This window comes from Callionymus lyra, chromosome 6 (genome assembly GCF_982586985.1).
Source record: "Callionymus lyra chromosome 6, fCalLyr1.hap1.1, whole genome shotgun sequence".
NCBI lineage: Eukaryota > Metazoa > Chordata > Actinopteri > Syngnathiformes > Callionymidae > Callionymus > Callionymus lyra.
Window position 1 is genome coordinate 30,520,022 of NC_141823.1, and position 12,744 is coordinate 30,532,765.

Below are 12,744 nucleotides of genomic sequence, written 5' to 3' on the forward strand. Positions count from 1 at the left end.
TCGTCTGAGGTGTCACAGGGGGAAAGACTTTAAGTAACACCGACGCTAGAGGGCAGTGTTTCTCACAGCTGAGCTACAAGCGGGTGTGGATCGTAAGACTAATAAAGTTACAGGGAAAGTTGCAATTAATAAATCAAACTTAAACGAACTAATTAGTGTAACTTAATGTTATTCAACTGAGTGAATTATCACAGGAGAGTTTTCACAATTTTAAATTAAGACAATGCATTTAAATGTGTTTAATTGATACACAACAACGAATAAACAAAATTCAGAAGTGTTATGTATCACTTTATATACTTAATTCAAATTATTTAGTGACGAGAACCACTGAATTGTTGTGTTCATACAAAAGATTGTTCTACATTACTGGAGATATGAGCAAACCTTCCTATATTACTTACTTACTTCCTATATAAAACTGAATAAAACTTTAAAACTGTGCATGACGACTCATGAAGCAGCAGAACACGATTTAAGAATCAACATGAGGATTAAGATGAGGAAATGACTCAATTAAAAAAAAGGCAATTTTACAACAAAAAAAAGGGTTAAAGGTATTTGGAAAAATCCATCGATCTGACCGGGGTGAAGGAATTTTGTGGAGTTCCTGGTGGGTGCGTGGGGAAGGTGAGTGGGGGTCTTGAGTGGGCTCACACTATACAGAAGGAGTCTAAAGGCCAGCCTACGCACTCAGGATCCACCCCTGCACTGCCCTGACATGCAGCTGGAGTCTGTCGAGCAAAGAGCCAGCCTGGCAGAAAGCATAGAGCAGCAGGACAACAAGAGCAGGAGAACAATGGCAGCGCGAGAGGGAGAGTGTGAAGAAAGGGTGTGTGATGGAGACAGTGAGGCCTGCTAGGATGGAAGGAAAAGTTTGTGTCGGTGTGGCCATCCTGGTGTGCAGAAAAGACTCACTCCTACACTCACATTCCTCACTATTATCTGGGAGTCGACACGATGTGATGGTGAGCATCCCTGCCAGCTGCAGGAAGTCCAGTACCTGAGATGTGTGCGGGAGGTTTGTCCTGCTGCCCACACATCACTGTCTGGTTCTCTGCTGCAGCCTGTGTGGAACAGTAGACTTCTGCCCATACACTCAGTCACGCCCTCTTTATTTTAATAGATCATTATTGATTTCTACTTTTGACCATTTTTCAGTGGGTTCTTGAACGATCTGCATTTCAGAGTCGTCCCCATTTCACAAAATCCTAGTTTATCTATTTCGTTTTCAGTACGTTGTTGAAGCACGAAGATTCAATGCAGTGGCAAGTGGAAAAAACGCTGCAATAGATTGAAACAACTGATAAATAGGGTGTTTTTTAAATAACTATAAATAATCAAATATGAATGCCAAAATAAAATATATAAGGTTTTAGAGGACTGGTCTCCTCTTGGTTGAATGGCAAGAGGTATCAGTTCTCTTTAGTAATGATAATGCAGGGATGTATAGAAGGCCATGTGGGGTTCCTCAGCGCTCTTTTCTTCCTCTTAAATATGTAGTTTTACACAAATAAATGACCTTTGTTAAGAGTCAAATTTGACACCTTATGACAACTCATGACACCTTATTAAAGTGTTGCACCTGCTTATCATATGGAGGTTTTGGGCAGGAGACAAATAAATTATGATGTTAAATGAATATGATGTTAATTAAAAAGGGGAAATTAAAAACAACTCATTGAACTAATAAATTATAATGAAAACCAGGCATAACACTGTAGATTTTAGATGTTTGTCTCCTATTTTAATGTATAGCCTGCTGGATAGGAATTTGAGCTCATAGCTAAAAGTCTTTTTATTTTAAAAAAGAAGACATTAGGATTGTGAATAATTTCCTATAGAATTAATCTAAATACCAAGTATTGCTTACATTTGCCACTTAAAGTCTATGAATTAGAGATATTTTTTATAAAAAGTTGGAAAAGGGGTTGTGATGCAAAAAATATTGTTTGTTGGAATCTAAGGAGGCAAATTATGATTTAAGAGAAAATCAAATATTGAAAATATTGAGAACAATATAAAAAGTTATTGTATTTGTGTTAAGAGGTTTAACTTGTGGAAAATAGTATATGTGGAATAACTCAATTTTTGAAAAAGAAATGGAAATGTATACAATGCAATGTAATAAATATAAGTCAAATGGTTTAAGTTGTAGTTCTTACAATTGATCTTTGCGAGGTAGATTGTTAAAAAGGTTTTAGGTGTAATGAGCTAAACCTACACTTTTCCATCATTACATCCTACTCTGACGTTTATGTAAATTATTTCTGAATTTCTGTGGATGCAACTGAAATAAACACATTCATTCATCCATTAAACACATTTAATTTAATTGTAAGGTTGATTGACGTGGTTTACGATTCTATAACGAGGGGTCACCTCTTATAATAAGAAGCCTTTTAAGTGTCTAGTAGCGCTCTCCAGCGGTCTGCGTGAGTACTTCTATATTGTTAAAACCACAAATAGAGATATAGGGTTAAGACTTACAGCAATAGAAACAGATATTAATTGGTATTTTTATCAACTGTAAACTTAAAACACATATTTCAGTCGATTGTTCTGTTTAGGGAAACAATCATTTTTGGACTTTAGGAGGAAACCAGAGCGCTCAGAGTAAACTCACTCAAGCACGGGGAGAAAATACAAACTCCACAGAGTAAGTCGATCACAGTGAGTTGGTAGCACTAACCACCACACCACTGTACGGCCACATGCACTAAATATTTAATGTGTTTTTCCTAATTGTAGAAGTGAAAAACAATTGTTATTCATTGGTGATTGTCAGGTTTCAGTTTTAACATCTTCACATTCTGGGTTGTTTTGACAGAACTGGAAAAGAAAAGAAAAGAAAGTGTAAACTCCTGAAATTAATCAGTGAGACGAAGCAGACATGGACTTCAAAACATGAAGCTGGAGCTCGATTAAAAAGCTTTATTATGGCACCAACAACAATAATGACTCATCCAAATACATTAGACTCACAACATCCTTCATCCTGTTAATTCCCAAAAGTGCATCAAACAACATCATCTTTCACTGAAACATCTATACAGGCCACATTCACAGCGAGATTTCAAAAGAGGCGAAAGAAAGCAACTTGATCTGCAACATTTCATCATAAATCTGATCATAACGATATTTAAGAGGATTTTTCCAATGATTTTTGAGACGTGAACAACAGAGGTATTATAAAGGAGGAATACAGTACTTACACCAGCAAGAAAACAGGATTTACATCTTATTTCTGTATGATTTCAGCCCTCACAGGAGAATGTTTGGTTCACCACAAAGAAAATATAAATCAGTACACACTTGTCACAGGACGGATGTCGTCACAGTAGTGCAGATATGTGCCACGGTACAAGTTCATTTCATATTTACATCTCTGGGCAACACAGGATATAGTTAAGACAAGTAGAACTCTTAATTTAACAGTGCAAATACTGTTGACGTTTCCATCCATCACATTATTAATTCCCTCTGGATTCTATTTGAGACACTTGGAGCCTACAAATCTACAAGCAGGATGATAGTCACAGTAAGATTAAACAGTACAATTGAATCCCTTTTCTCCAATAATACTTGTGATCGAAGAAAACTGATTTGTAATTTCAATTTGAAACAAGATGTGAGTCAGTTACATCCTTGTCAAGTAGTGAAGGTGAGTTACATGAAAAACAACAAGTGCTGCAGTTGCCGTGGTTGTCTATAAGGGTGCAAAAGTCTCGGCCGACTCCTTAGAGGAAGTTTCAAAACCTGTCAATCAAGAGTGACTCAGACAAGAAACCACGTATGATCATCTAGAACTTCAGCCATACTTTGTCATGTAAGAGTGTATTTTAAGACCCAGAGCTGTGGATTAATCACCATATTGTGTGTTTGTTGACTTCAAAAACACTTACGTTTAAAACATATAGACCTGAAACTCATGCATGTTGGTCAATAATGCTGCTAATAACAGAGAAGATAGACTTCAACATGGTCTAAAACTCTTGTTTGGTCAACAGCATTGGTACAAGAGGTCATGCCAGGAGTCAGGTTCTATTGTCATAGACTGATTATAAATAATATGTTTAATAGGTATCTAATATTGATTAGATAATGACTTTCTATGATATTTTGAAAAAGTAAAAAGTTGTGGATCATTCATCCGGAGAACAAATCTCTCCAGGGATGTTAGCCAGTTAAGTATCTGGGCATTTCAAAGATGTTCTCAGCTGTGGTTTATTCCTGGGAGTCTCAGTCGTTCTGAAGCTCCTCACACATAGTTTTTCAAACCTCCACCCAGACTGAAGGGGATGAACTTCTGCGCCTGCTGAGCTCCTATCTCTGCCACGTACAGCGCTCCCGTCTTCAGGTCCAAGTCCACCAGATGGGGCTTGACCTCGTCGGCTAGTTGGATCACACTGACCACCTTGCACTGCCCGATCAGACCTACAGGGGGAGCATTCAGCACCGAAATCTGATTGGTGTTGAGCTGGACGACGATGAAGTACTTTTTGTCGGGCGTCAGGCGGACGGAGTAGGGGGCGTCCTCGGTGAAGCAGCTCCCCCACGTACCCAACCACTCCCCGGTCAGGGAGTTAAAGACCTGAATCCTCTTGTTTCCCCGGTCAGCCACCCACACCCTCTGTGCCGTGTCCACGGTGACACTGTGTGGGATGTAGAACTGCTCCAGGCCCTGACCTTTCTGCCCGTGCATCCACATCACCTCCTGGTCTTTGGACAGCTTGATGAGACGGTTGTTCATCCCACCGTCGCCGTCCACGATGTACATTTCTCCAGACTCGTGGACGAAGATTTCTGCAGGCTGGTCAAACTGCAGAGGTGTTAAACCTGACCCCGCCTTCCCTGGGGTACCAAGAACCTAGAGCACACACAAGCCAATAGAAAACTGAGTTTTGAAACACAAAATTATTACAGAGACCAACTCACCTGCAGGAGGGTCCCAGACGGGGAGTACTGTTTGATGGTGTGACCGTATGGGCCGTCGCCAACATCCGTGATCCAAAGGGTTGGGTTTTTGCTTCCAGCATCGGCCAAGAATATTCCATGAGGCATCTCCAAGCTGGTCGTGTTCCACTGCATCAGGAATTCCCCCTCAGTGGTGAACACGAGTACTTTGGGCACGTCCTCACCTGGAGGAGGAGACGGAGGACACAACTCAACATCAATGCAGAGTCAAGAGAGAACAGAGCATCAAAGTCGATGACAATAAAAAGGTGAGGAAGAATCAAGGGCTTCACAGACGGATATATAACTTCTGTCACAGATGCTAACTGTCTGCTTCTCTGCTGCAGTCCCAGGAGATCAAAGAAGCAGGAACTCAATTGTCATATGAACACAAAGATAAGGTCAGATATGAGGTACACAAACTTTACTTTAAATAATAACATTTTCTACAATGTTTCGAATGGATGGAGAAGGAAGAATACATGGCGTTGTTTTAACTTCTTAAATTAGGTCAACTAGGTCTTTGAAAATACTGTAGAGTAGTTTGGTGGTCACACAAACACTCACAGACTGGTTCTTCTGTGGGAATCATGACTTTGTAAAATGCAAACCAATAACTACAGGAAAATATAATAATGTAAAAATGTTACTTAGACTAAAGAGTTCAGACTTTCTTTTATTGTCATTGCACAGAACACACAACAGTGAAACTGGCAACGAAATGTCATTGCTTGGCAACCGTTAAAAAACACAGCAGAGAGATGTATATATAAAAAGTATAAAAATTAATATTAATAAGTTAAAAATAGTGCAATATAGTTTAAACAGAATAAATGAATAACGTTTTAAATATTGCATATAATAAGTATAAATATAAATAAATTAAAAATAGTGCTTATATGTTATAAATAGAATAAATACATAATATTTTAAATAGTGCATAGCTCAAGTCATATTTCATTCAGCATTCTGATGGCCAGAGGAAAGAAGCTCTTTTTAAATCTTTCCGTTCTGCTGCTGATGCTGCGGAACCTTCTCCCAGACGCCAGGAGAGAGAACCGTCCATAGAGGGGGTGGGTGGGGTCAGACAGAATTCTGTGGGCTCTACATATTTTGTTTTGTTTTTACTATGTTCAATGAAATATGTACAAAATTACAGTAAATATTGGTTGCATCAGACACATCTTCTCACTCTTGTCAACCATTTTTTGGCAGACATACAAGTTACAGTGACATATATAGTTTGTTCTTAAGTAGACCAAGTGGATTTTGCAATGTCGCCGACCATGTCCTCCCTCAAACAATCTGTACTTATTATCTATTGACAACTTTGACAAAGATCTGATTTACACAATAGTGGCGGATAAAGAAATGGCCAACCAACTGTAGAGGGAAAAGTAAACCATAATAACAATCAACCTAAATGAAGACAGTGGTGTTTTTTGGTGACATAATGTTATTTCTCTCCAGCACTTCTGTAAGAAGGTTAAGTCCGCATGTTATCTCAGGTTAACAGCAGATGACAAGAACATATTATTCAACAACATGTTGTTATGATACAGTCAATATAACCACTAAAGGTCAGATTTAAAATAGATATAATGCTAAATAAAAGCATAATGTGACGCACCTCTCTGAGCCACATACACCACCTTGGAGAACTGGTTGACAGCCACTCCGTAGACCTGCCCGCTGAACAGCTCCGGGTTCCTGGGCCAGTCCAGGTCCAGCTTGTACAGCGGTCTGCCCATCAGCTGGTAGTCGTTCCTGAGCCCCGCGCTGGCGTTGAGGTGCTGGCGACCCATGGCCCCGTACAGGACCATCATGAGGACCACCAGCAGGGCCATCCCGCACAGCATCAGCCACGGATGAGCTCGCTTCTTGCTCATCACTGAACAAACCTGTGATATTCTCTGATCAGATGCTACTCTGTGAGGTTAAAACGTCTACGTGGAGCGACAGCACCTTTGTTTAAACCCCATTGGTCGATAATAATGTTCAAAATCCACTTCCTCATATGACCGAACGAAAAACAAACTTGTCTATCAAGTAGCTTTTTGTTATAAAAAGTACTTCCTGTTAAGATTTCAAAATAATTGATTGAAACGTGAAGATTTTCCCACTGTTTGCAGGACAGGCAATCGGACTGCATTTCGTTAAACACATATACTGTTTGTTTATATGAGATGTACGAATTTAGTTTTCTCAGGCGTCTTAAAGTACTAGTGTATGTTAGAAAAGAAGCTTTTAATTTGTTGGTTCACTATGTCCGCTTTCTTGTAGTCGTGTCACAGCCTTGGCTGTGGAGGCAACTGTGCCTCAGCGACGATTTATTGTATATACACTTTCTTTTTCTCAGGTTCCTCTCCCAGCGCGGATGAGAGTCCTGGGGAGCCAGAGCCGCGTTTCATGTAGTTTAAACGCCCGAAGATTGGAGTCCATGGAGGTCGTCGACAGCCCCCTCAACCTGGTCAGTGTACGTTTGATGTTGCAATAACAAGCTAACGTTACAGTCGCTATGCTAGTTAGCAACAAGCTACGTTGTTCCTCTTTTTCTGTCACATCATCTGTTGTGTTTTGGGTTTTATATAACATTAAATACACGTTTATCGTTTGTGTTTCGTTCCCTTATATATTTTATTATTGTTTACACAGAAAGACAGTTTGTTTGTCCACCGTTAGCTCCTGTACAAATTCCATTTTGCTCAAAGTGCAACGGCTACTGCTTACATTTGATTTGGTCATGTATATAAATCATATAAATCAATAACGTACAGCAAATGCATAAATAAAGTTCAGCCTTACTTGTTTTGTTCATGTGTTCACAATATAGTAGTGTAATAGATTGGTGGAATAAGTATTTATCTCCTTCCATATGTTATGCAATTGTACTTCTAAAAAAAACTCCATTATTAAATAAAATCTATATATTTAAGTCATTAAGTAACTTTGGCCAGTGATCTCATTTTAACAACAGAGAGAGTCGAGATTAAAATTAAGAAATGGCTCACAGTAAACAATAACAAATAAAACGGTCAATTAATTAAATGGCTGACATTAAAGTCACTTTAAAAACAACAGTATATTTCCAATGTATAAGAGCAGTGACATTTTATAGCTCGTACTACTATTATAAATCCCCTTGGTAATACATGATTGATCTATGATATTTGATATATTTTTGTGGCTACAGTAGACTGTGGCAAAGTGAAGGCCTGCAGCCACATGCCGCCCTTTGAAGGTGGCCCTCATGGAGTAATGGTTACACTATGACACTGATCGTGAGGCAATAGTACAGCTGTTTTTAACTTTTTACTTGTAATACAAGTTCAACTCTAGTGACAACTTGGTAAAGTTTTTTGTTCTGGGACTTACCCTTTTTTCACTCAAATTAAAAAATAATCTAAAACTCTGTTTTAAAAGAAATCGTATTAACATGTACTTATTCATATTTGTTTGAGGGTTAAAGTAAATGCTATAAAAATATATACAATACAACAACAAATAACTCATTATTCATCCAATTCAATTCGTTTTTTATTTTTGTCTTGATGGCCCCCCACACCAGCAACAGTATACTATGTGGCCCCTTAAGTAATGTGATGTATAAAATTGCCCACCTATGCTCCACAGGCTCATCAGCAGAGCAGAAAGGCAGACCGCCTGCTCGCAGCAGGGAAGTTTGAAGAGGCAATTTCCTGCCATGGAAAAGCAGCAGGTACGTGAGGGGCTCTATACGATCTTATATTGATATATTTGGAGTCATGCTCAACAAAATAAAAGTTGCTTCATTGATGGTCATGTCATATCCATGATCAAATGTATTGATTTTAAGAAGATAACCAAAGAAAAACAGACTGTAATGCTCACATTTTTCTTTATTACGAACCAAAACTTCAAGTAAATAATCAGTTTTGACTTCAAGAATAATCGTATACTGTCGGTAAAATTACTTCGGTGTACTTTTCTCTGTTGTTGCTTTTGTGTGGTGACATTGCCAGTCTGACGTTCTTTGTTTCACCCTCTTGTAGATCTATTGACTGATGCTCTGAAGCAAACCGGGTGTGAGCAGGTGAGTCATGGCGGCGTCTGTGTTCAGACACTTCCTGGAAATTAATCGCCTCCATATAAAGTTTCTCTCCCTGTGTCAAATAATGGGCGAGATAGATCACAATACTTTACTCGTACTTTCCAAGCAAGCTGTTTAACATTTGCTGATGGTTCTGTGTCAGTGTTGCACAGTGATTTCTTCAGGGTTCATGTACACGTTGGTTCGTTTACCTGTGTATACTGTATGTCATGGATGAAAAGAATATGTGAACTCGGCTCTGTGTTGTGTCTGAATGTACATGTGTACCCGTGTGTGTGTACATGGGTGTTTCTAATTTAAGTCCGAGACAAAATGTCAACATTGCTTGTCCATGCGTCCTGACCAATAGGATATTTGAACAGATAAAAGTTCTCGACTGCTTTGCATGTTTGTCTAGTTGTATTTGACTCGTAAAACGGAGCCATAATACTGTATATAAGGATGCTTAGTATTAATGATTGCTCTAGTCCTTCTCTCATCAATATCGTTCAATATTTTTAAAGTGAAACCAGCTTTATGTGATACATTTCTAGATGTCACTGTTAGTCATGTCTAATGCAAACCTGCGTCTTCAGCTCTGACTCTTCTGCTTCTTGTCTCTGTGTCAGAGCGACTCTCTGTAAACCACACATTATTTTCCTCCTCTCTTTTGCTCATTCCTTTGTTTGCTGGGTTCATGCTAGCAAAACAAGTATTTAGCCTGTGAATTTGTTAGCTAAAATGTGGCAACAGTTTTAGCTCCTAGTCAACCCACATAGAAGACATTTATCGTTGACTACTGAATGAACCTCTAACCTGTTTATTGTTTTTTATGTTTAGAAAATCCTCATCACATAACACACAGAGTCTGTTACTCGTCAAGACTGCTGGTCTTCCATCTCCTCCAGATGTTCTCTTCTGTGTTTGACAAAATCTTTTTGTAAAGTCCTCTCGGAGAAAACAGCGTCGCTCTCCTTTCAAGTCTTTCCTACATTATTTTTCTTTCATTCTTACATATCTATATCTATTTTTTCTGTTCCTTCTCTTCATCACATCAGCACTGCTCCTCCTCTCTTCTGTTGTCTTCTTCCAGCCATAGCTTTCTTTGGTGTCTCTTGTTTGTTAACAACAGGAGTCAGTCTTGGTTAACGTGGGTGTTTGAATGTCCAGCTTCGCATTCTTGTTTCCAACTTGAATCTTTGACTTGTTTGAGCTTCTTTGAACCGGCTCTTGTGTCCCTTTAAGTGCTTATTCTTTGGTTTGCCTGACCTTGAGACAGGTTAGGGTAATGATCTGTCTTTTAAACCCTCAAGACAATTTATTTTTGCATCCTGTCAAAGTTTAATGAAGTCCTGAAGCATTTGTCCCAAAAGATAGAATGTGTTGTTTTCTGAGATTCTGATTCAAGTGTTGAATTCTGACGCTCCGTCTGCTCTAGCAGGCCCGTCTGTCCATGGAGCTGCAGAGGGACAGTCATATCAAACAACAGCACCTGATCCAGGAGCGCTGGAAGAGGGAGGCCCGTCGTCAAATGACTAAAGCCCAGGCTGTCCAGAGGCCTGCCTCGGGCGGTCAGGCCCTGGTGCACCAGAGTCCGGCCGCGGGCCTGCAGCCCCACTGCGAGTCTCACGCGGCCTGCAGAGGACTTCAGGAGAGGGAGTTCGACACCTTACTCTATCAGCTGCAGATCCGACAGGCTGGTGGTGCACTGCCTCAAATGCCCTGCCCTGGTTCCAAAATCACCAAAGACGACAAGACCCGTCTAGAAGAGCAGCAGACCACCATCGAGTATCTGCGCAGCCTGGTGGACCAACTGATCAATAAGAACCAGGACCTGCTCAAAGAGAACCAGCAGCTGAAGCTGGAAAACGCTCGTCTACGCTCGGAGGAGCCTGAGGAGGACCTGGAGGAGCACGCCGACCCCTGGATGCGCTCGCCAGCCGAGGGTCTGGAGGGCACAGACGGAGGATCTCAGAGGAAAGAAACGGATCAAGACAACGACAGCCCTGTTCCCATGCCGACGGAGGAGGACCTGTGTGGCCTGCCGCCCCTGGAGCTGCCCAACCTGAAGCACGAACTACAAGAGATTCTGGAGAAAGACAAACTGTGATCAGAAACCTCTTCCATTCAGACGACGACAGGTTCATGTTCTCAAGTCTGGTCCAGCTTCTCAGGGGACTTGAACTCTCTTCTTGTCTGCTGCCTGACATCCAGTCCGGCTTCTATCAACCACTTCAGGAACTTCTGAGGTGGACGGGTCCAGACGTGGATGATGATGTCTGTGAGGACCACGGCTGGCACAGATGCGATGGTGTTGATGAGAAACAAACTGGAGTTATCAGGGGCATTGAAACAGCTGATTGTGGCTTTAATTCATATTTTCATGGACGTTCAAATATGCAACAATCCTTTTCTTTGACAGACGTTATGCACACGCTGTGGTTATCATGAAGTGTGGAACCTGAACCAATAATCAGATACTTGACCGAGACAAACCTCCCAACATGGACACAGACATGTCTCTTTCAGCCCAATCATCTTTTCGAAAATGTTGCTTAATTCATGTGATATGGAATAAAATAGATTGAAAAAATGGTTTCTCTGTGATTAATGGCCTCAGATATCGTCTATCACGACAGCTTCCTGAGTCTCCTCACGCCACCCTGACGAGTGAAGAATGTCATACGTGACTGTTTTAATAAAGGAAATATTGGCCAGGATGGGTGTTGAATACACATGCAGTAACAGCGACCTCTAGCGTCAAGAAATACTTTCAGAGAATATAACACAGACTGCAACCTCTTGCAGGTTTTAGTATGAACTGATGGGTTGATGTGGCAGCTGAAGCTATTTCATGATACACATGATTAAAATTTCACTCTTAGTTTGAAAATGATGCCAGGATTCATTGAATGAGTAAATCAGAGCCAGATATTATAAAGCACTGTATGTAAGGCGTCAGGTAGGATCAACCCATCACTACTATAGACCAACTCATGGGGTCCAAAACAAGTATCAGTGTTTTGTAAAACTCCTCCCTTGAGAAAAGCCTCAAGTCAATGACACAAAACTCAGAGGCTATAATGACTGAAGATGAATCTTTGTAGGACAAATAATGAACAAGTACGGCCATGATGACCTCATCTAGGAGCTTATTGAGGAGTCTAATTTTGTGAGCCAGGTCAACTAGGATGTTACCAAACAAATGTATGATGAATTAGGTGAATGTGAGTTGTTCTATAAATGTAGAATAGGCTGAAAAAAACCATCTGAAAAACTGGACCCTTTATAAGAATACTGTTGCAGCTTAATCTCTAATGGACGAGGTGCTGAGCTTTTACAACGGCTCTCCAGCAGAGGGCAGCACAAACCCACACCTCATACTACTACTTCCGCTACAGATTTCCGCTGTCGATGCGGACTAAAATACGAAAAAAGTTTTATTGTGAAAATAAAACTCGGGAAGCTACTTCTACGTCAGACTATTTTCATTTCAACTTTGACGACATACATTTTTAATCGACTTTCATAAGTTGTATGGCTTCTCCGCGTTGCCGCAGATTAAAACTCACTGAATATGACTTAACGAAATATTTATTTAAAAACTTGACAACAGCTGACCGTTGATCTATATTTGCTAAATATAAATATGCGGGGTTTCCAAACCAGTAAGCATTGTTTTCACAGACCAGTGTTCAATGTGTGGCAGATAAAAAACA

General features: G+C 40.2%; 2 protein-coding genes across 3 annotated transcripts; one reads left to right on the top strand and one right to left on the bottom strand.

Moving 5' to 3' along the window:
• Positions 1 to 2,919: 2,919 nt before the first annotated feature.
• On the bottom strand, positions 2,920 to 6,995 carry LOC148078159 (NHL repeat-containing protein 3-like). The gene is made up of 3 exons (XM_087792717.1): positions 6,587 to 6,995; positions 4,939 to 5,141; positions 2,920 to 4,870 (listed from the first exon to the last, which is right to left on the bottom strand). The coding sequence occupies exons 1-3, from the start codon at positions 6,843 to 6,845 to the stop codon at positions 4,262 to 4,264; spliced, it is 1,071 nt and encodes a 356-aa protein (XP_087648843.1). The 5' UTR covers positions 6,846 to 6,995; the 3' UTR covers positions 2,920 to 4,261.
• A 222-nt stretch (positions 6,996 to 7,217) lies between these two features.
• Positions 7,218 to 11,628, top strand: nrbf2b (nuclear receptor binding factor 2b). 2 transcript variants are annotated; one of them, XM_087792718.1, is made up of 4 exons: positions 7,218 to 7,426; positions 8,590 to 8,674; positions 8,988 to 9,028; positions 10,464 to 11,628. In XM_087792718.1, exons 1-4 carry the CDS (start codon positions 7,334 to 7,336, stop codon positions 11,133 to 11,135), a joined length of 891 nt encoding a protein of 296 aa, XP_087648844.1. In that variant the 5' UTR covers positions 7,218 to 7,333; the 3' UTR covers positions 11,136 to 11,628. The 2 variants fall into 2 exon arrangements, with proteins under 2 accessions (XP_087648844.1, XP_087648845.1); XM_087792719.1 differs by having other exon boundaries at positions 10,467 to 11,628.
• The last annotated feature ends 1,116 nt before the right edge of the window (positions 11,629 to 12,744 follow it).

Bases quoted from the DNA above. Each gene is read 5' to 3' on its own strand.
- nrbf2b (XM_087792718.1), top strand. From the start codon at position 7,334: ATGAGAGTCCTGGGGAGCCAGAGCCGCGTTTCATGTAGTTTAAACGCC. The intron at 7,427-8,589 runs GTCAGTGTACGT...TATGCTCCACAG, and splicing joins TCGACAGCCCCCTCAACCTG to GCTCATCAGCAGAGCAGAAA. The intron at 9,029-10,463 runs GTGAGTCATGGC...CGTCTGCTCTAG, and splicing joins AGCAAACCGGGTGTGAGCAG to CAGGCCCGTCTGTCCATGGA.
- LOC148078159 (XM_087792717.1), bottom strand. From the start codon at position 6,845: ATGAGCAAGAAGCGAGCTCATCCGTGGCTGATGCTGTGCGGGATGGCC. The intron at 5,142-6,586 runs GTGCGTCACATT...CTCCTCCTCCAG, and splicing joins GGTGTATGTGGCTCAGAGAG to GTGAGGACGTGCCCAAAGTA. The intron at 4,871-4,938 runs GTGAGTTGGTCT...TGTGTGCTCTAG, and splicing joins CGTCTGGGACCCTCCTGCAG to GTTCTTGGTACCCCAGGGAA.